The 23,671-nt window shown below is 41.2% G+C and overlaps 1 protein-coding gene across 2 annotated transcripts in view; it reads right to left on the reverse strand.

Annotated features, from left to right (window-relative positions):
- Positions 1-23,671, reverse strand: part of PI4KA (phosphatidylinositol 4-kinase alpha) — an 86,923-nt gene that overhangs the window by 50,697 nt on the left and 12,555 nt on the right. The window contains exons 8-20 of one of the 2 annotated variants that reach the window (XM_019539082.1): positions 22,994-23,060; positions 19,863-20,011; positions 19,147-19,212; positions 18,093-18,189; positions 17,507-17,698; positions 16,923-17,023; positions 15,034-15,163; positions 11,529-11,661; positions 10,901-10,996; positions 10,089-10,272; positions 8,910-9,013; positions 8,334-8,502; positions 622-672 (exon numbers count right to left, since the gene is read on the reverse strand). In XM_019539082.1, the coding sequence (XP_019394627.1) occupies positions 622-672; positions 8,334-8,502; positions 8,910-9,013; positions 10,089-10,272; positions 10,901-10,996; positions 11,529-11,661; positions 15,034-15,163; positions 16,923-17,023; positions 17,507-17,698; positions 18,093-18,189; positions 19,147-19,212; positions 19,863-20,011; positions 22,994-23,060 (1,539 nt within the window). The remainder of the gene's footprint in view (positions 1-621; positions 673-8,333; positions 8,503-8,909; positions 9,014-10,088; positions 10,273-10,900; positions 10,997-11,528; positions 11,662-15,033; positions 15,164-16,922; positions 17,024-17,506; positions 17,699-18,092; positions 18,190-19,146; positions 19,213-19,862; positions 20,012-22,993; positions 23,061-23,671) is intronic. The other variant, XM_019539081.1, reaches the window with a different exon arrangement.

Raw genomic sequence — 23,671 nt, forward strand, 5'->3', positions numbered from 1 at the left:
TATATGGGAAACGCTCCACTAAGCTAATTTCAGTTTAGACTTTTGAAGACCATTCTCAGCAAACATCAGTGATCTTGACATTTTCCTAATTTTTTTTTTTTTTAAAATCAAGAATGCCATTCTTTGTCCACAGAAGACACGGAGTCTTTCCTCTCTCTTGCTTTTAAAATTAATCTGTGCTCTTTCCAGACTTTCTACTGTGCTGCCAAGCAAGAATTTTTTTCACTTATCTCCCATTAACTTTTGTTCTCCAAACCTCTCCCAAGGCACCATTCTCCCCCCACCTCCTGTTACATGCTGCTTACTATACCGTGCATGCCACGTGCTACTTGCATAATATCCCCTGTGGCGCTATTTACATCATCACAAACCTCTGGATTGATGACTAACCACAGAACTCTGCCTCTGAATCACAAAAAACTAATTGCTTTGAGAGCCATGTCATTATCACAGTGAATGCCTATTAATTTTTTCCTCCTTGCAGGAAACTGGTTTATACCATGTCTTTCACGCTTACTTACTAAAACTATTTAGGATTCAAATCATTTGACTCAACGGCACTGATATATGATCTATTTGAGGAAATTATTCAGCCTGCAAACACTGCATTTGAATACTCACCACAGCAATAACAGGAATGAGCACTCCGAGATTCCCTGCACTACTGGAAGCCTGAAAAAGAATAGAAGTTGTAAATGGTATGAAACCATCACTAACAAAATCATTCTAAATACTGCATACTAAACCAGTGGCAAACATAGCTACTGCACACAAATGGAAAGAAAACTATAGGGCAGGCTACACCCCTGAACCTGCAATTAGATCTGCATGGGCAGACTCCTTGGTGAGCTGTGAAGTACACAAATGAAAATCAACAGGACTGTGTGCAGGTACAGGATCTGTCTAACAAAATCCCATGAAACCAGCCCATGTGTATCCAGTAGCAGGATCAAGGTCTAGGACTCTAGAACATGCACCATTTACTCCCTCAGCTCCTTAAGTGGTTGAGCAGAGAGGCCTTCTTCCACAGACACAGCACCATATTTTTTTGCAAGTAAGTATGTTATGCTTTAGCTCAGGAGAACAAGGCATCCAATGACGATCTCTATTTAGGAACATCTAGTAACCGAGAAGGTTTTATACCATTGTAAGTGCCCAAAGCTAACTGTCAAACCTCTCTCAGAAGGTCAATTTTTACTTCTGAACTGAAGCCGAGATCGTGAATCCGTAACGGAGAAAAAAATTTAAGGGACTTATTCCATCAGAAAACACTGCTCATCCCAATTGACTTCCATTAAGGATTATTCAAATCAAAGTGTCTTTTTCCACATGTCTGGATTTATTTTGACATGATATACAAGGTAATCATGGCCATTCCTGGGCTGGATATGCTATTAATGATTATAATGTATTCATGAGTCACCATAAAGAGCTTCTTGCTCCAAGATGAGCTTAATACAGAACAATCCAGTCACCACACATAAGCAAAGACCTTAGAAAGCGTACCTCCCATTCCCACACAGCCTCTGAGGTGGAGGGAGAAGTAATTCTGTGCTTGTAAGGAAGGGCAGTGGAGAAATGGCACTAGGATCAAGTTAATGGGTACAAGGAAAGGATAACAGCTTTTCACCAGATGAAGCAGATTACAAAGGAAGGACTGTTTGGCTCCACAGCCATTATCAGATAACTCCTGCACATGCTAAAATCTTTCACGTAAAGACAATTTACAGGAATTGTCAATAATGGCTTTAGGCACAGGCATACATAGGATACATGTGAACACAGTGAATGGAAACAAATTTTACTTTTAAAAGACAGAAACCAGTTTTTGCAGGGTTCAACAATCTGTTAAACAACCAGTTAATTCTGAAATTAAGTAAAAAGAACAAAAAGCAGAAGTGGTTTAGGCCTGTTGGGAAAGCAAGGACAAAAAAAATGTTAAAGCCTGGTTAGAGGAAGGGAGGAGCTTCAGCAACACAGTTTGGACCCAAGCATGCATAGGACCTATTTTAGTTTAAATTATCTGGAATATATAAAATCAAGAATAGAAAGGCACTGTCTTGAAATGCCATATGCTTCATTTAAGGCAAATATAAGCCAGCCATACAAATGCTCTCTATGTAATGCAGACCGTTTTTATGGTAGGTCCGCCATTTTACGGTACTTTAAATTGGATATACGTGTAGTGCCCTGGCCATTTACGCCACGATTCAACATGTTACTTGTGGCATAAATGCAATGTGTAGCGGTGCTAAAATAAACTGAATTCCTCTTGGAAAAGCTGACTTGGTATCTGTTATTAGGCACTCTTTTCCTTATGAAAAAGTAACCCAGCAGCTTTACTGACTTGGTCAGTGACATAAAAGGCATTTACTTGTTGCAAATGCACAGTTTATCTTCAAAGCAAACAGATCCCATTCATTTCAAAGTGGTTTGCCAAGAGAGTTCACCAGTCCCATAAAAGGATAAGAAAAGAACTTTGCACTATTAAAAACACGGTATGTTCAGGAAGGGAGAAGGTTGTGTTGGGAGGTTAGGGACAGAAAACAACTTTATTACTCTACTGATAGCACAGCTTTAAGAAAAAATTTAGCACCAAATGTCACACTGACTGGAATATATACATATACACAAATCTGGGAAAAGAAATTCCATTTTTCAATCCTTTTCTTCTTCTTGTATTTAAAAGGAGAAACACAAAGCCATTCCATAACTGGGAGGATATTCTTGGAGGGGCTGGAATGGCCATGCTTATGATAAACGGTGAAGAGTTTGCTATTTCCCCACATGTAAAATTCTCAGTTTACTCTGCTCCTCGAGAACGAGGACTACATTCTGTTACTTCCCCTTTGAGTTGTCTTCTGCCACCGAGAGTAGAGGTGTTGCAACTGAATTCATGGCCCAATCAATTTCTCAACATGTAATGTATTTATATATATTCCCAAGGATATGAGGAGATAAAAATACTCTTTGGTCCATATTTTCATTCTCAGAGAAACATGTTAGCACTGTACCCTGAATATTTTAGTAAACAGCACCTAGCTGCCATATCAATCAATCATTAATATATCAGTAAGTGCCTGTTCCTGAGTGCTGTCAGTTTAATTTTAGCAGGAGCTACTCATGCTCTGCAGCTCAAGATCAGCTTATAAAAGTGATCTAATTTGTATTGACCTCACCTGTGGAAGTCTCTCCTGTAAATACTTGAAGTGGTTGTAAAACAATAAGGAAAGAAATTTTGTTATGGTAGGTTATTCAAATAAAAGTGAGATTTACAAAAATGATTTGAAAAACCTCTATGAAGATCTCTAAGAACTCCTGAAATTAAAGAAAACAAAAGCTTACAGATTTTGGTCAACCATTGGACTGACTTAAATAAGTCTTTCATATAACCCTTTCATATCATAACAAATTATATCCAGTATAACCCAATCATTTATATTCCCTGCATACCAAGAACTCACTGAAGAAAACTGAAGTTCTAGATCCAAAAACACACAATGGACTCTGGATCTTGTGTTATGACTGGCTACACAGCAGGTGAACACAGCATCAAATAAATCAGCAAATAGCAGAACTAAATCAAACAACTCTATGGATTCTACTTATTACCAGGAAAAGTGAAGCGTTTCAAGGTGCAGAGCTGCCTGACTGGCCTTCAAGGAAGGGAACGTTGTAAAATATTGCAACTGGGAGAATCCCTTAACTTTCCACAGGATACACATTTGGACAACAGCATTTTGTATACACATTTCCAAACAAAAATGACAAAGATGGTTTTTCAATAAACTACAGTATGTAGAAAGTTCAGGGATTGGGATGTAGTAACATAGGAAAGAAACACGAAAGAAGGCTTAAGGCTTTTAGGACTTTGGAACAAAAGCAAAATGTGGTTCCAAGTGATAACATGGATGTCGAGTGCACAGAAGCCAAGGTTAACAACTTGTTTACGAATATATTTTAGAGGAAGGGAGGAATTGTGGGAAAGAATTTCGGGAGAGGAAAGGGAATACTTGTGCAGTAAAATGTACAAAACCCTCTGAGGACACAACAACAAAAAACTAACATAAAGAAAATTTAATGAAAGAAGTCACAGCACAAGAAAAGGTTGAAGAATTGCAAAAGAGCAAATAGCCTGTATGAATAAAAGTTTCTACTATGCAAGTGTATCTACTGTTAAAATACTTAACATTAGCTAAGGGGATCCATTCTCAGACCTTTATATTTAAAGATGAGTTTATATTTTACAGGCAGCTGCCTGAAAATATGGGGAAGTTCTTTATAGACAGAGCTATTGAGACTTACTTAAGGGGCAATTTTAAACAGATTTAAATAAATCATGTCCTCCTCCCCCTGCAAAAAATAAAATAAAATAAAATAAAAATAATAAAATAAAATATCAGTGCAGGCAGTCCAACTGCAGTTTACTGCAAGCTTGTTTCAGTTTTGCTAACTTCAATTAGGTTCAACTTAAACCTGTTCCTAAATAAGCCACTCTTGCATGGGAAGAGAAGCTCCACACAGGGCTCTGTAGTAGTTTAACAAAACCAGTGTTAGCTTCTGTGTTGATCTCTACATGCAACGGATCTTACTTGGAAGCTGAAGAGCCAAGATCAAACATCAGCATTAGCTTCTTATTTCAGTGAGCTGTAAAGGGTTATTGTAAACCACTGGGAAGGAATGTGCTAAGTCCAACAGCAAAGCAAGCCAACTATGATCCTCCACCCTGCTTCCATCAGTTACTCTGTCCAATTCTCCAGTATTCTCACACTTTTCTGTGCATCACCTCGTGCTTCCACAAACTTAAAATTGGTAGGGATTCAGGTTTTCCATTCTACATGGAAAAATGCAGTAAAACCCAGATTTTCTCTTTTTAAAGAGAAAAACCACGGGAAATGGCAGGGAGCATCATGCATGTAAATGTATACATATATACACAGCGATCAGGCAGCCCGAGAGCAGCTCCCTGTGGGTTGGGGGAGAGGCGGGGGAGGAAGAGGATTGAGGCCGCCATAGGGAGGGAGGAAGGAAGGTAGAAGAGGGAGGAAAGCAGGGAGGGGAGGGAGGGAGGCAGGGCTGGGGTTGCTGCCCAGCCCAGTGTTTGGGGCTTGGGGCACAGGACCGTGTGTGGCTGCAAGGTCCAGGAGCGGAGCGGGATAGAGAAGCAGCTGGTTCATCCAGAGGGGCAGCAGGGGGGCTGGCTCCCCACTACTGCATGCATTATCAGGAGAGAATGGGGGCACATGCTCCTGAGATATGTGCACAGGTTGGGGGCAGACGCAGGCTGCCCACTGCAGGCTCAGGGCTGCCTGCCCTGCTGCCATGCCCCCAGGGTCTCCATGGCCTAGTGGGCAGAACTTGGTATGGCAAGGCAGAGTGGAGAGACTCAGTGCTGCTACCAGGAGCCCCACACCACCATGGTGGGGTGCCCCCTGCCTGCCTGGCAGCTGCAGGGAGCACAACTCTGCACTGCCACCCCTGCTGCTGCTGGGTGGGCAGGAGACACCTTGCCATGGTGGCAAGAGAATCCCAGTAATTTCACTGAGCTTCTCTGCCCTGCTGCACCAGGTCCCACCTGCTGGGCCACAGAGGTCCCTGGGGGTAGGGCATCAGGGTGAGGTGCCTTGAGACCAGTGCCTTATTGAGACCAGAGGCTCATAATATTTTACCATCACTTAGCCTGCATCTTCCCACCCCCACAGGCTCTGCTCAAGCAGTGTGGCTTTTGGGGAAGGGGAGCCAGGCTCCATGCTCTGGTCCACTGCAGCAGCTGCCTCCCACAGGTGGCAGCCAGGGCTTGGGAACTGCTGGGGGATATAGGGGGCTGCTGACTTGGGTCCATGGCCCCATATCCAGGGCAGCTGGGGGCCCCTTCTGGCAGGGCTCTGGGTGGGGAGTGAGGAGCAACAGCAGGGCTGGAGGGGTTGGGAGTGAGGGGAAATGGCATGGACAGGGCACCAGTATATCAGAGCTGCTCAACGCCACAAAGTCAGGGGGGTGGGGGACACCTGAAGCTGGACCTGCATCCTGGTGAGCAAAATGGGCAGGGGAAGCTCTGTTTTTCCAGAGCTCACTGACTAAGTTCATGGACGACTTCAAGTCATGGGGAAGCATGGTCATGCTTGAAAATAAGCTGCAGAAATAGGTGGACTTAGACAGGCTGGCAAGTTGGACGGATTGGAACCAGATAAAGTTCAACATTGAGAAGAGTAAAGTTCTCCATCTGGGAATGAACAATCCCCAACATACTTACAGGCTTGGTGGTGCCAAACTGACTAGCACCACAACTGAAAGGGACCTAGTGGTAATAACAGACCATGTTATGAACATGCGCTGTCAGTGCGATGCTGTAACCATCAGGGCAAATAATACTCTGGCATGCATCAACCAATGCATCTCAAGCAAAAACAAGGAAGTGATTCTTCCACTTTACTCAACATTGGTGAGCTCGCAGCTGGAGTACTGCATCCAGTTTTGCATATCACACTTCAACAAGGATGTGGAAAAGCTCGAGAGAGTCCAGAGAAGAGCAACCTGTATGATCAGAGACTTGTAAGGCAAGTCATACAAGAGAAGGCTGAGGGACTTGGGTCTGTCTATTCAACCTAAAAAAGGTAAGGCTGAGAGGGGACTTGGTAGCAGCTTACTGCTATATTAGGGGAATACATTAAAGGGCTTGGCAAACAACTGTTCACCAGGGCACCCTTGGGGAAAACCAGGAGTAATGGCCACAAACTCCTAGAAGGCTGCTTCAGGCTCAATTCCAGGAAAAACTCCTTCACAGTCATGGTGTCCAGACTGCGGAATAAGCTTCCTCCAGAGGTGGTGCAATCACCTACCCTGGAAATCTTCAAGAGGAGACTGGACAGCCATCTTGCTGGGGTCATCTGACCCCAGCTGTCTTTCCTGCCTCATGCAGGGGGGCTGGACCCGATGATCTTGTGAGGTCCCTTCCAGACCCTAACAAACTATGAATCTATGATAAAAAAATCCAAAATCAAATGCCAAAATTTATAGGTATGTAGAATGTATTTTATTATACTGATGGAGGCACTGGTGGGCTTCCAAACTGCTTTAAAGTTGTAAATATATCAATAAAACATTGTGTTCAACTGATACCTATGTATATATAGTGGTATTTCATTTTAAAATCACAGAAAAACATGGATTTTGGGGTTTTTACTAGAGATTTGGTGATTTTTTATAAGAGAAGTTGTGATTTTTAAATCAGAGAAAAACCAGGATCCTTGCTAATCAGAAATGCCAATTTGCTTTCTTTACGGTATGAGCAGAAAGGACAGCATACTGGCAAGAATAACTGCACCGATTTCCAGAAATCATCATATACGGCATCTCTAAGGACTATGCTAGGGAGTGCTGAAATACACACACTATACCCCAAAAGGATTTAAATGTATCTGACTTTAATGTGGTGTTGGCCAGGTGCCCAGGTCTTAGGTAGGTTACAGGCACACACCCAGGGCTGCATTATGGTTAAACACATTAAATCCTTCCAAGGTAGCGTATGAGGAACAGGCATGCCATACTTTACTGCAACACTGACTAAAGCAATCCCTGGACAATGCAGACATGTCCATGCATATGGAGAATCCATACAATCAGCATTTGTATGGTATATTAGAGCTGCACAACTCTGCTGCATAGCTCTCCAGCCAATTAATATACAAGACTGTTATGAAAGCTGATCAAAGTGCAATCTAACACTCCCAATACTTGCTCAGTCATCTGCACAGATCTGACTACAGCTGTCATTTGCACCAGGCTGTTTATTCTACACAATATATTTTAAATTTAATTGCATAGGCTCAGATCTTGGAGGGGAAGGGGTGTGGGGGAGGGGGGAAAACATGTCTGAGGCCACCACACCAATAATTTAGAAAAAATTAAACAGGTGGGGCTGTTCAGATGAGAACCAGAGGCTCATAATATTTTACCTTCACTTAGGAAGCAGTAATAGCAAGGTTACAGAAGTCAGAATTCTTGGCTTTGGTAGCCAGGTCTGTCACTGGCCTCTAGCATACACTGACCATTCACTTAAGATCTACCAGGCCTCAGTTTGCTCATTTAAAAACCAAACATGGGCACATGACTACTAGCCCAATGTTTGAGGTCATAAAAATCTATACTAATATTGTATTACATGCACCAGAATACATGTGTTTCAAGTTTCACAGTTAAATATTTAAGCAAATGAGAGAGAGTACAAACAAATTTGCTTCATGGGAGATCGAAACAATTATGTTTAGCATTAGCCATCTCAAAGTCAAGAGGTACTGAATTATGACCAACAGAAACCTTATTCCACTCTTTACCTTTAGTGCTGGTCCTTTTTCACTTGCTCTCTCACTGGCTCTCTTTCCTTCTAGCCCAAGCTGTACAAACAGTTCCAGCAAATTCATTAGTAATTCATCCACAAGGTGTTCTCCTTGAATGTTAGCAGCTATGTTAGCCAGGGCATTTATGACAGCTAAGGAGCAGTGTCTGACAAGGAAGAAAGAGAAATTAGAAACAATATATTCCTTGATGAAAAAGGTTTATTTTTCTTTTTTAGCATCATCTCAATAACTCCAATCAGCCATCCTTCAATATAATGCTGCTGTTGGCAGCTATATTTTGTGAATAAACTGATAAGAATCTATCATCATACAGTGCCAAACTCTGGCATTTTGGGGCTAATGCAGCCTTTTTGTCACCATGAAGTAGTAATAGCCAATTACTTCTCACCAGATAAATAAGGATACCAGTAAAATGTTCTTTACAACATGGGGCAAAACAAAAGATTAAACAAAATATAAAGTATGCTGGTAAAATTGTAAATTTATGACATTTCACAAAAAGGGAGACATTAAAATGGCCACAAATTTTAAGGTGACAATTATAAACGTTACCTGTATCCATGATCCTTGTGATCCTTAGTAGCAGAGTAAACAACTGAACTTGCTTTAACACTGATTTGCTGGAAGAGATTCCAGACCTCCTGGTAAATATATTGCTGTAAGAAAACAAAAACTAAGTAGAGTCCACTGAATTCTTATTAAAAGAATGGATCTGTAAAAATTAAAATTCTGTGTAATCAGATGAAGTCTTCAACAGAAATAGGATGAAGATCTTAACTGGACATCTAATTATAGCTGAACCGACAGCTTCTGTTTCAGGTAAAGCAGAAGTTCAGAATGAAAGAACTCAGGCCATCATGAGTTGCTCATATCTGTGTATAAAACTTAGATTCACCGAGCTGAACTTCTCTAGCCTACATCTTTGCCTGCTAGGAATTTTTTTATGCTCTTGGATTCTACTGATTTTCAGTGCAAGCCTAAAATGAGACTTGGACCGTGTGCCACTTAAATATCCTTTAAAATTTGATCTAAGTGACTTGGAAGCCTAAATCCTGTTTTCAAGAAGGATTTAGACTCCTAAATCACAGTTAAAAAGAGGACTCAGGCTCTTCAGCACCCTAGTTGTTTAAAAAAACCCAACTTTCTATTTCCTTTGCTATAATATTTTCTAGAATACCTATGGAAATAAGGACTAATGGCTTTTCACATTATCATGGATATCAGAAAAATGCTAAATGGAAACAAAATGACTGTACGAGCCTGTGAATGTTGAAGACAAAATAAATGCTGCATTACAGAGATGCTTCTGGGAGTTCAAACAAGGTAACAGCATCCCCTTAATTGAAGGAAATAATTAGACCAGGCCATCTAACTTGTGGCCCACAAAAGGTTAAGTTGCAGTGCCTGGGCTCTCACCCATCTGCCACTCCCCTTATCACTGCAACTGCATCAGCAGCTGGAGCCTTTGCGCTCCCTCTCTTCTCCAGCTTCAGCTTCCTGCCCCTGACCCAGTGAGCACACACAGGGAGCAAGAATGAGGTCAGGGCTGGGGAGAGGGGAAATATGGTACTTGTGCAGTGTGCAACCTATGTGGTATGCAATCCCTGTTGGTGCAACCAGGGAAGCATGCAACCCTGAGCTACTTATAAGTTGGACAGCCCTGAATAAGACAACTGCAATTGGGAGCTGTCCCTGGTCCAATTTCTTCTCAGCCAGCTCCTCTCTCCTTACATTTCCTGTGATAACCAGGCAGCCCAGCTGGTCAATGATGAGCACATCAAGTGGTGATGGCGGCTGGCAGAATTTCTGTTGTAGGATCTGCAGGATTGGCTCCATCACTTTTGGAGTGTCCCTAAGGGCCACAGCAATGTGGCCCAGAGCACGAATCGTGTGGTCAGGAATCAAGTGGGCTTCCCTAAAAAATAAAAACAACAACCCCCACCCCCACATAAATATCTAGAAACAGTTCTACATTTACCATTTGAGCTGGAATTCATATGGGAAAACAATTTACACTGGCCCATCTAGTCAAATGAAAGAGTATTTTACCCTCTTACTGATCCAAACCTTCCCACACCAGATAATTAAAAGGAGACTTAATACAGTATAGAAATAAAAATTGTTGTTTTCATAGAACACCGATCTGCAAGTCATTAATTATAGTAGAATCAGTAGAAATAGATAAGAAGTCTGGCAACCTTCCAGAACCACAGAAGGCAGGCAGCTACAGCTAGATCTTCTCCCTCAAGAAGAGAGGGAGCTCAGACTCCATGAGTAGAAATCAAATATGCCAGACATGGGTGTGTGGAACAGACTGCAGTCCTACCAAGACTTTGCACAATTTAATTTCACCTGGTATTTCAGATAATCTTTAATACTTGATAGAGACATTCAAACAGTATTTTATCATCTGTTGATGTGCACAAGCTCCTCTGTTTGAAAATAAGAACCCATCAGAGCTAAGCTCATTGTGCTAAGTGAGCTTTAAGTTAATTAAACAACATAGGGGAAAAAAGAAGGGATAAGAGGCCTAAACTACTTACTTGTCACTCTCCTGAGAGATGTACAGACGGTTAGACAAACTGGCGAGGAAGGCCTCAACAATCACTGGGTCTATGGTCAGACCAGCTTTCAAGCACCTGCAGAACAGCAACATGGGTGAACAGGAAAGAAGGTAAGGAGTCTTATGAACATCCAGTGGGGCTCAGGGGTGACAAAAGCATCTTTTAGAAAGCCTAATCCTGTTTTAGGTCCTACTCCTCCTGGAACACTCTCTCCATACACCCAATCAGTCTGTAAGAAAAATCTACTCCAATAGAGAGGCAGGGGGAAAGGTGTGAGGAATAGGTACCTCTGCACTACCCCGATGTTCACTGTCTATCAGTTCTCCAGGATGATGTAATATTCTAATCTGATGAAGCTGCAAAAAGCCAGCTGACTCATGGTGGTTACTAAATTAAGCATGCATGCATCCATCAAGCAGTCCAATTGCTAGACAAATACTTTACAGCTATACAGCAGTGTGCATGCAAAAGTTCACTTAAACAAAAAAAAACTTTGCATCCAACATCATCTCCGTTTAAATCTTCACCCTGTTTGCCCCCTTCTCCGCACAGCATGCATCTTTAAAAAGTAATTTAGTCACTGAGTGTTTTCAAGAACAATCCTTACCTGCAAATGTTGTCTATGGCAATGTCCCGAAGCTGTTCATACATGGAGGGCTGACTTTTCTTGCCATGCATTACATTGAGAGTAGACTCTGAATGCTCATTTGTTACACTGATTTTGATGTCATTGCCACCTACTAAGAACAGAGAAAGTGTACAGAAGACAATGTATTTTGCTATACCTTTCCTTGAGGTGAACACACAGGCAGATCAATACCTGGCAACTGAATGCAAAACAGACCAAGATGCAGATGAGAGGGTTACACTGAAGAACTTTAAAGCTGTACAAAACTGTGACCATGCTAAGCTTGTACTGCATTTCATTACTTTCAGAGATCTCCAGCTTTTTCATTTTATTAGCTTTCTTTTTTAATACTGCAACAGCTCCAATTTTAAAAAACCCAGATACTCAAAACCTGATACCAGGATTTCTGAAATCTGATGGGAATCATGGGTGAGCTAGTTATTAAACTAATTCTACACTTCCTTGATGGTCATACACTAAATATTTCCAAACTTATCTTAATTAAAAATCTGAAGTTGTCAGGAAAGAACATTTTTTTTTTTTTTTTTTTTACATTGGATAGCAAGATAACACTACCTAGAGATAATCCAATTTTTCAGGGAAAGACAGGAATCTGGCAAGAAAATGTAGAAAACAGAGGAGTTCTGGAGAAAGATCTGCAGAATCAGATTCTAACCAAGACCTGCTAGCTCAAGACAATGAGGAGAAATTTGCATCCAAGCGCAACTGTACTATGAAAAGGGACTGCAAAAATATTAGCATCCTAATTCAAGAAATCTGCTTTTTGTGCATGTCCAGAGATGCATCTGCTTATTTCTGTTTCACAGTTAAGTTTGAATTGCCTTATAATTCTGTTAGCTATTATTGTGTTTTTACAGCCAAGACTGGGCAAAATAGGTCTTATCACTATTTTGGCGTAATCAGCAATAGTGCTTATTAGGGGTGTGTGAAGTGGGCCCGATTTGATTCAGATTTGCCCTGAATCAGGGACAGCGATTCGATTTGTCGATTTGGATCACTATCCCCTATTCGATTCAGCCGAATCTGAACATTCAATGCTGATTTGGAGAATCAGTGATTCAGACAGACACAGCTTTAAAAGGTTTTTCTACATACCAGCATGGCTTGTGAATGCTGCAATGCTGGGGTGGATGGAACATCCCACAAGGGAGGGTAGGGGGGAGCCTCCACATGCTCAGAGAACGTATTAGGGAACCCCACCATGCCCCCCTGGCTTGGCAATCGGTTGCAGGGAGACCCCAAGTGCCTCCCCCAAGACCCAAAAGGCACCAGTCGCCGAGCCAGGGGAAGTATGGAGGGGGGGGGGGCGGGGGTCAGTGCACTCCCCAAAGTGGACCAGAAGCGCTTCTGGTCCACTTTCAGGTCTGCTGCTGAGCACGCTGGGGAGCCCCGCACGCTGCTGTGGGACACTCCATGTGCCCTAGCATCGCAGCATTCACGAGCCACCTGCTATCTAGAGGTATGTAGAAAAAAGTTTAAAGCTGTGTCTACATTCAAATCTCTGAATCAATTTAGCGTTCCAATTTGATTCAGAGAGATTAAAGGGTCCTCTGATTTGATTTGGATTTGGAGATTCGGCCACCGGATCAGGCTGAATCAAATCGGGGACCAAAGCTTCACATAGCCCCAGTGCTTATTAAAATTCCTAGTTATATACATTTGTGCAGTTAAGAAGTATGGGTGTGAGCAAAGGTCTAGAAGACCATGCACTGCACATCTGTTACCGGTGACAATATGCAAGATGCTAAAGTTCTGCTCAGTTCTCAGAACTTGAGCTGAATACATACAATATTGGGTCTCTGAGTAAATAAACAGATTCCCACCTTAATGACTTTCTGGAGAATCAGGTTTCAGAATACAATAACTGCATTAAGTAGACCAACACGTCTCAGTAGCTCTAACACCTTATTGCCAAATCCATCCCTGGTGCAATTCCAATGAAGTAAACCAGAAGAACTAGATAATGGATTAGATTTCACACAGCATGTATCAGATTGTGGTAACAATAAAGCACAATGACAGAGTCCCAATTTTTCATTTTTCCCTGACAAGACAGATTGCAACTCAGATAATATGGCTACAGAAAAGCTCTGTTTCGCTCTACTTTGGTCACTATTAACAAAAATGAATGCCCAAAAACTTTAGCTTTAGAACTTTTATTAATAGTGGCACTTTAAAAAAAAAATAAAAAGGAACACAGATTTGTATTCAGAACTAGAGGAATTAGGCAGAATTGGCTGGTAAGGTGGGGGACAGGTGGGGGGAGGAGGAAGAAATCAACATTTGGCTTGTAATTGAAGACTGATATGGAAGTCTCAAGAGTAGAAATAAGAAGAGAACCTTATATTATCAACTGCTTTTCATAAAACAAATGCAGCAACATCCTATATGCAAACAGGTTCAATTAAATATTTAGCGATTAGGGGGTCAGGAACGCTGGCTTTACCTGGCTATGCAGAGCAGCTTGCACAAAGAGCATCCTTAAAAATACAATGCAGCCACACCCTGTTCCCATTAAATTATTTGCTTGATCATCAACATATCTTCCCAATCCACCACAACCTTCCTAATCTGTTTCATGCATCTGTTGCACCCTCTCTGACACAGAATGAAAACAATCCATGTCAATTTGCTAGCAACTCATCCTGCACAAGGAATAGGATTTCCAGCCTCTCCTTGGTTGTAAGACTGTCTACTCTCCTTAGATCAAAGAGAATGCTGGGTGAATACAATTCATTAACTATCCCTTAAACTAGACACAAATGAGCTGAGAGTCTGAGCACAACTAAAAGTAATTTAAAAAAAAAAAGACTTAAAATTCTAAAACATGACAAGCCATTTATAATAGCCTACTCAAAAGTTACAGATTAAGTTATTACACCAACGTGCACACTTGTTATGGATCTTCTATCAAAACTTTGCTAGTTTCAGAAACGATAATTTTTTGCTGTTACCTGTGATCATCAGGGATGCTGGTCTTCTCCGATTTAAAAAAAATCCCCAATTTTTGGTTAAAAAAGTAACCTCAGATTGATATTCTCTGTGATTGAAATGAAACACCACTAATATACAGATATATATAGTGGTGTTTCATTTTAATCAAGGAAAAATGTGGATTTGGAGTTACTTTTTTTTTTTTTTTTAAAGCCAAAACTTTGAGATTTTTTTTTTTTAAAATCAGAGAAACCAGGATCTCAGCTGATCATATATACAATACGATCTTTGACATCTTGATGCCACTTTGCAGTTACTAGTAACCTCACCACAGATAAGAATCATTAGCTCCTGGGTATATTTTTGCAACAACACAATAAGCATACTCTCTCAGTCTTTAAATCCCTCTCAAAAACAAACACACCTTTTGATAGGTACGGAAAAACATTGCAGTAATAAAAGGAAGTTTAAGGGCAAATTAGTACTGTTTACGGTATATACCTGAATCAATACTACAACTTTGTTTTACCTGTGTGATACTGGCTGTGGTACTTGTATAGTTTCACCAGAACTGGAGAAGGTATTACAAGGAAATCTCTCAAGGAAGGACAGACGGAATGAACCACGACAGGGAACCTCTCACACAAACGACCTAGACCCTAAAACAAAAACAAAAACAAAAAAAATGTGGATACATTAAAACATCCCATTTGAAATGTTCTCACTGCATGAACAGACCTGTTTATTTCACCTGTGTGCTTGTCCCTTGCCCTTTTTTTGGTGCCTTCACAGGAGAGCGTCCAATACATTAAATCAGTCTAATTCCAGAGAATTCAGATTATGGGATAAATACATTCAAATGCTAAGCAGCCACAAGAAACAATATCTTTGCTATCCCACTTCTGAGTGCAGAATAACAGATGTGACCTGATTTTGTAAACAAAGTAAGCAGGTATCAAGAACTAGGCTGAGCACAGGACACTCATTTCTCCTTATTTTAAAATCTTTTTGTTCAGGACAGTTATCACACTGCTTATCCTGGAAAATAAACACATTGCCCACAAACCAGATACAGCACAGGCAAGCACTGCCGTGCTCACCTAAAGGTAATGGAGAAAGGGAAATTCAGTTTCTGGGAACTGTTCAAAACACTGCCCTCCACCCCAGCCTGCCCCCAAAGGGGATACAGGTTTCCCTCGCTTTATGCTGTACATGCATTCCTGGAAAACGATGCATAACCCCAATTCACATAAAGAGAATCCACTTTACAAGGTAATAAATAGGGATACATTCAAAGACCTTGACTGTACTGATCCCCAGAACCACTCCTACCACTTTTACAAAGACTATTTTGATACTCACCAACAGCAGACAGTACACACAAGCACAGGGTGGTGGTGAATGTTACCATAATGGGGATGGCAACTACAGAAACCCCTGTTCCAGTCAACGAGTGAGAAGCACAGATCCACACAGGAGACACATTTTGGTGTGCATCACTCCCACAATTTGCTGCACAAAGCAGCTGACTGAAGGCTTCTACCACATTGATCGCATAAGAGAGAATTTACCTCACAATGAATTTTTGGAATAAAAAGGATCATCGCATAAGAGCGAATTTGCACATACAGAACCCACATAAAGTGAGGGGAACCTATAATTAATACCACTATGGGTATGCCTTTATAAAACACAACACTTTGCCTGCTAAGATTATTTCAATCCAATTCAATACTTTCCAAACCAACCGCTCAAGTATCACTAGATCACCAGCAGGCAAAATACGACCTGAGGGCCATATCTGGCCCGCCAGGTGAATTAATCCAGCCTGCGGGCAGGTGTAATTCACTGTATCTGGCCCAGCCCTGGGCTGCCCATGCACTGCCAGCTTCATCACACAGGGCTTGCCACAGGTAGGCACAGGGCTCGGGCATGCGAGCCCCATATGATGGAGCTGATGGTCCAGCCCTGAGGGGCTCTATCACCTGGTGGGCAAGTCTCCTCCCATCCAGACCCATTGGTCTGGGACTTCAAATACTCCCCAAATCCAGGCAGGCATCCTATGTGTAAGCTCTAGGCCCAGAGGCTTTGGGGTTCAGATGCCTCCAGTCCAATCAACCGTCCAGTTCTACTCCATTTTTTACTGGTTATAACAAATCTGAACCCAAGGTCTTCAGAAGTGACCAGCTTGTACAATAACCACACTGACTAAACTTCTCAGAAACAGCTCACGCAAAGTAGGCTTTGAGGACCACTAGGTCACTGATGTTTTACTTTCCTAGGCAAAAGACATTAACAAATAGTAATATAACAACTGCCTCATCTCTTAAGTAAACTCATCTGTAAAGATGCAAACAATTTTATTGACTGGTTGAAAAACTGAAATAAAAGTTTCTCATAAAAATGTTAAGGACAGACCTGCAAGCAGCAAATTAGCAGTGGCAAATGAGCAATAATGACTTTGCTAGAGGTCTTGGACTGCAGCTTTTCTGAGAGCTTGATGCACAGGTTTTCTGCACCTTTATTCCAAAAAAGAAAGAAAAGGAAACAATTAATGCGCAATGAATTTAGTATCATGTGCTCACTGTAGACCCTAAAGCAGATGAAGAATCTGCTAGATTCACCTACTTCAGATAACAGTGATGTAAATGAATGCTTTTGCTACCTATGTTGGCAGAAAAGATTTCAGTATCTGTATTAATACTGGTAATAAACAGTTCTTACAAAAATGGTTGAGATGATTATATCATTCGAGGTTGAATTCTGGGACATTTTATGTTTAAAATAGTCTACAAGTGTATTAAAACATAAGAATATCCTAATTTTATAAGAGGATAGAACTAAAATTAAGATTAAAATATAAAGGAAGGAGGAAAAAACACATCCATCACAAATGCATGCAAATGATCTTTCATCAACTGCTTGGAATGGAGAAAGAGTTATACAAGACATTTTTGAAGGATAAATGACATCTTGCAAGTATAAAGATGTGCATTTTTCACCTTGTTCATCTTTCACAGCCCACACCATGAGATCCACACAGGCAGCATTAGCTTGGCAACGCAGTTTCAGGGGGCTTAGCTCATTGTGTAATCGATCCACATCATGGAGGATCTTCTGAAGTTCTGACTGGCTGCTGTTGAACTGTTCCAGCACAAAATCATGGATTTCCTTCACAAAGGAGTTCGGAAGATCTGAAAGAGAAGGAAGGCAAATTATTTCCAGAAGGAGGAGGGTAGTTGTGTCGCAAAACACAGTTTACAAATGAAATCAACTTTTATTTAATGTAAATTAAATACTTCATACAAGTATCTTTACTGCAGTGTTAGAGCAGGAGGTGAAAGTATCTCCTGACAAAGAACACTAGTAAATAGACAGGTTGAATGCTGGTTGGCCCACTCCCAGGAATTCAGTATAATAAATGTGTTTTAGACTGAAGTATTCCAAAGCAAACTGCACAAGATACATGCAACATCCATAAAATGCAGCCCGATCTTCAGCCACCTGAAGCAAAACATGCTATGCACGCACTGTTTTAGGATACCCCGCACCATATTACTTGAATTCATAAGGATCTAAGTTCCACACCTTTCATGTAATACAGCGTGTCTCTCAGCATTTTAAACTGGGCAACGTAAAGAGGGTCACTGAACGTTTTATAATAGAGATCTGCATTAGGACTCATCTGTAAAGATCAAAAACAGTGGTAAGCTTCAAAAGGAATATATAAAATATTTTTTCATATGAAATACTAAACAAATGAGACCTTTTTAGGTCAGGGAACTGCTATTTTCTATCCTGGAGATTTAGTTGTGATAACTGGCAGAATTTGCATTTCAATCACACACCACAGCAAAAAACTCATTTTCAGCTTTCACTGTTAATCAGAATGAAACCTATAACCACTGAATGCACTCAACAGGATTTAGGTAGCCTATTTAGACAAGACATCCTGGCAGGAATTATTATCTGAATATGGCCAGATCCAGAACAAGAGACACTAAAATAGTCTTTGTTTGGAACAGCAGAAGCTGAAGTTCAAGTTGTTTCCCCTCAAAGCCTACATTTAAAATACTACGGCACTAGGAAGAAGACTGTAGACAAGAACATGATCTTTTTCAACTAATGAAAAAAACTTGTCTGTTTTCTACAGCTCTGAATAGACTCTGTTCAGAACAGTTCCATGCCTAAAACTTATGAGAATCACTAGAGGAAATCCTGACAGAGGATGCAGGATAACTGCAAAACAGTGGAAAGAATCAAGAGGCCCACAAGATTTTTTTTTTTTTTGGCGAGAAAATCTCTACTGACAGAAATTGTCCACTGACTCTGAGAAGTGGAAACCTGTAGGAGGATATCTTGAAAAATATAGCACTATCAAGGACTTCCAAATCAGAAAGCAATGAAGAACAAACTAACACATTTGCTCAAAAGACTCTACTATATTTTTTCTGGCTTAAGAAATAAGAATAAAAAAAAACCACAAAGGGATGCAATTTAATGCTCTTCACTTATGTTATTATACCTTACCTGAAAATAAATCAAAGTTTAATAATCAGTTTCAGATTCCCCACTGTTTGGAGTGTTGAGGTTCTAGGGGAATATTTGTTTTTAAACAAATATTAACATCATTAAAACATACCTCTGCAACTTCAGTTACAACTGCATCTAGGCTTTTGAGAAGTGTATCCCCAACAATCTGTTTTACCTATAAGGAAAATAGATGTTTGATATCATAGTTGGTGTTATCTTGCTAGAAGTTTTCTTTTCCAGAATCACAGTTTGGCTGGCCTAAGAAAGCACTGAATCATTTGGATGATAAGCATCAGGCTGCAATTAAGGCAGTGAAAAGTTAGGATGATCATAGAAATTACTGCATTTCCACTGCAAAGATGCAACGAGGCCCCAGTCAGTAAAATAGGAAGTGGACAGAGCCACAAAGCTCTGCCAGTAGATGTAATCCCAAGAGCAATACCCCAGCAGAAAATAATACTGTTCTCATTGCAAGAAAAACACTTATTATTTCAACCAGACACAAAAGACAAGCTACATCAGATCAACTGGCTTGGCAGATGCAGAGTAATGTGCTGGCAAAGCCCTCTTATTTTGCAAATTACTAATACTTCCTAAGACTTTCTGGCAATACTAACTGAAACCTGGTAAGAATTATGCAGAAAAAAATATCTTCCTATTTACATGCCAAGTTTAACACTGTATGCACAACTAGTAGACTGCTTACAAAATTACATTACACACCTTCAAAATTTCATTACAACCTGCAAGCTCACACAAAACCCCAAATCTGTCTCTCTCACAAGTCAGACCTGAATGCAGTCTTTAATGTGGCTCATACTGTACCATGTGGAGCAGCTGACGGAGCATTTCCAGTGGAATATTAAACTCCTTGTTGTTAATACCATTAAAAAGAGGAGACACAGAGAAGCTAGAGCTGATTGTAGAGAAATAATAATCAGGATCCAATGCACTCCCATCAGGTAGGTATGAACCTTATTGGAAAAAAAAACAAAACAAACCACAACAATCATTCTGTTATGCCTCAAAAGCTAAGGGACAAACCATAAATATAGAACATATTTTCATCTTAAATTTCTATGCCTGTCCCAAGTCCCTCAGCCTCTCCCCAAGGCCTGGAGGAAAGAACATACGAGAAGAGGCTGAAGGACTTGGAACTCTTCAGTCTGGAAAAGAAAAGGTTCAAGGGCACTTGGTGGCAGCCTACAATTATATAAGAGGGGTACATCAGGACCTGGGAGAACAACTGTTCACCAGAGCTCCTTAAGGGATAACAAGGTAACGGCCATAAACTTCAGGAAGGCCAATTGAGACTAGACATAAGAAAAAGGTTATTTATGGTGTGAGTGTCCAGGGTCTGGAACAAACTCCCCCCAGAGGTGGTGCAAGCACCTACTCTGGACTCTTTCAAAAAAACATATGGATGTATTTGTTGCCAGGGTCACTTGATCCCAGCTGACTTGCTGCCTATGGCAGGGGGCTGGACTCAAATCTCACAAGGTCCCTTCCAGCCCCTAATGTCTATGAAATGTCCAAGGACTTGTTTCAGCTCTCAGTAGAGCCAAATCAGGCCCCAAAACTATAGTAAAAAGAAGCCAGAATCCTCTTATTTGATATTTTCTTACCCTCCAGGAAAGAGAAAGAATTTTTGAATTCATTTTGTTAATGGTCTATAGTAGCACTTGTCAACTTCTGCAGTTAAATTTGCATTAGAAGACTCAGTGGGCACTCAGGTTTGGGATGATAAAAATGTAACAATACTGGCTAACATTCATGAGAAAGATCTTGCAAAACTATCGTTTTAAACAAAACCACACAACCTCTCACATCTTAACAAAAGCCAATTTACACTTATAATTTGAAGGGCCAAGAGAAATCCAATTACAGTTTTCATTTCAGAGTAGTTGATTAACCTAGCAGCTCATTAATCAAGCTGCTTTTGGCACTTCATTCCTCTTCTGGGATTACATGTTTGTCTCTTGTAACTACTCAGCTAGGTGCATTAATGTAGTGTTTCACTTGTGATAAATGGACTCTCAAAATTGTACTATTTATTGATAAATCTGCTTTTTGGTCCCTTTGTCTAACACCTCAGCTTTGAGGGGAATAAAAACAATGAAGATCATCAATTCTCTTACTTCAAGATAAAAAGATGTTCTCAAACATGAGAAAAAAGAAAAAAAACACTATCACATACTTGTTTGGGTACATTAATAGGGGTAACTAAAGGTTTAGATGCCTCAGAAACACCTAATAGAAGCAAGTATTGAAAATAAAATACCTAACTAGCAGGAACATAGGCATGCTACAGTTCCCGTAATTCAGAATGCACAACTGTAACAGTGTACATCTATCTAAGCCAAGCAACCATGCACATCATCCAGCTGGGCTCTATTTTTATTAACAGCATAGGAGAAGAATCCTCCTCCGCTTGGCAATTTTTTAATTCAAAACATGAAACCTGGAGACTGTACGTTAATGTAAAGAGGCAGGTGGACTGGGCAGGCATAAAAAGGGATTAGATGTATGTGTACAACACACATCCAACACTATCGTGCCGTATTTTTGGTTTGCTGTTAGGCAGTGTTGAAATAACCAGGAATAACAAAATAAGCAAACTGCACAGCATCCATATAACTGGGCCAGCCCACCATGGATAAATCCGGTTTTGTATCACATGACTGATTCTGGCTGGGGTGCTGGGTGCCTCAGCATGGGGGCTCTGCAGTGCACAGAGATAGGGAGCAGGCAGCCCAGAGCTGACTGGCTCCCCCATCTCCACATGCAGCTCCCTGGCTGGCTGGGGCACAGGGTTCCTCCATGGGGGTGCTGCCTGCCAGCTAGCCCTGCACTGAAGCACCCTACGCCCCAGCCAGCTCCCTCTGCAACACATGGAGCAGCAGGACAATGTGTCCTGTTGCTAAGTACACAGGCAGGGGCGTGTACTGTGGCACAAAGCTGTGTTGCTGCAAAAGCACACCCCTGCGTATGTAGACATGGCCATAAGTACCAGACAAAAGCAAAAACGCTAATCATATGCCTATATGCCACACAGCAGTGTTGTGCAGAGATACCCAAAATAGCTCTGTATGCACTAGAAGCAGCATAGCTGTTACTGTGACACTGTTCAGAAGCCAGAGTTATCAGCCTGGATGCAGCATCATACTAGGGAAGCTATCCTGCTTCCAGTTGTGGAGCACAGATATGAAGTACTAGGTCAGGGCATCTCTGCATGACACTTCATTGTGCCTGTGGACAGCCTCCAAAAGACCCCAAACAGATAAAGACATTACTCTCATTTCACAAAAGCTGTGGAGTTTTGTTTTGTTTTTTTGGGAGGGGGAGGGAAGGGGGGAGGAGGAGAGAGGTTAGCCTAATATCCCATTAGTATATCCCGAATCCCACCTACCCACAATCAGAGTTCTAGACAAAACACAGTCTTTCACCATCTCCCTTGCATTACTTTATTATTTTGGATTCTTCTATGACTAGCCACTGTTTCAGCATGCGTTAGCAAGGATTACATAAGTGATAAACAACAAGTTTGTTCCAAATATAGTGGTTATTTGAACTGTGCTTATATAACCAGGCAAACAGGATTCAAAATTCCAATCCCCCATCTGCAGTTTTAGTCAAAGGGTGCAGTAGGATATAACCCCTTACACCTAATCTTCTAAACTGGGATAATTAAATCCTCTTGTATTAGGCACAGATGACTTAGCAGTCAACAAACAATTCTCTCTCAGAACTTAGTCAAAAAACACTGATGCCAGAAACCACCGATGCTGGCAGTAAAAACTACCCAAGAATTTGTTAATCTTTTATTTATCAGAACATTAGCCACAGAATTACTACAAGCAGCCACAAAGACAGAGAAAAGGGAAGGCAGGTTGGGTTTGTTAGCATCCCTGTGTATACGGATGACCAGTCAATTGTAGCATTCATGCAGTCTTTACCTTCAAAGTAATGAATAGCAGATCCACCTGGGGAACTGGGAGGGGGAATTCCACGTTCAGGACTAACCTGAAACACAAGACAACAGTCACTTTTTACTACCAAAGGCTCACAAAGCACACTCGCGTAACACGGGCTCAAACTTCTCTTAAATAAATATATTGAGAAAAACAAACAAACTTAATTAAGATTACTATTTCCCAAAGAATACTAGTCACTCCAACCCCCACTAACATCAACAAGAATTCTGAGTGCTCTGGATCAGGTCTCCCCACTGCAAATCTCAACCAAAACAGGAAGATAATGGGAATAGTAGCAAGTGTCTTAGTTAAAGGATGCCTTGATTATTAGGCCTGTGCAAAGCAGCTAGTATTTGCTTCAGATTCGGCTGATTTGGGGGACAGCGATTTGACTTGGCAATTCAAATCACTGTCTTGAATCGATCCAGACAAATCCGATTCGGAGATTTGGCTGTGGCTGAATCAGCCGAATCTCTGAATCGCACAGGCCCCATCCCTCGCCTGCTCTCCCAGCCCCGGCAATGGCTGCCTCAGCAGCCCTAGCTCCTGACTCTTTGAAGGAAGAAAAAAAAGCTGACTGACTGGGTGCTGCCTGGTTGGGGCAATCCCCATTGCCCCCACTGTCCCATGCTGCATTGGGGCCTCTGCCACGAGCCCTCC

This window comes from Crocodylus porosus, unplaced genomic scaffold, assembly GCF_001723895.1.
Source record: "Crocodylus porosus isolate Cpor-Errol unplaced genomic scaffold, CroPor_comp1, whole genome shotgun sequence".
Lineage (NCBI taxonomy): Eukaryota > Metazoa > Chordata > Crocodylia > Crocodylidae > Crocodylus > Crocodylus porosus.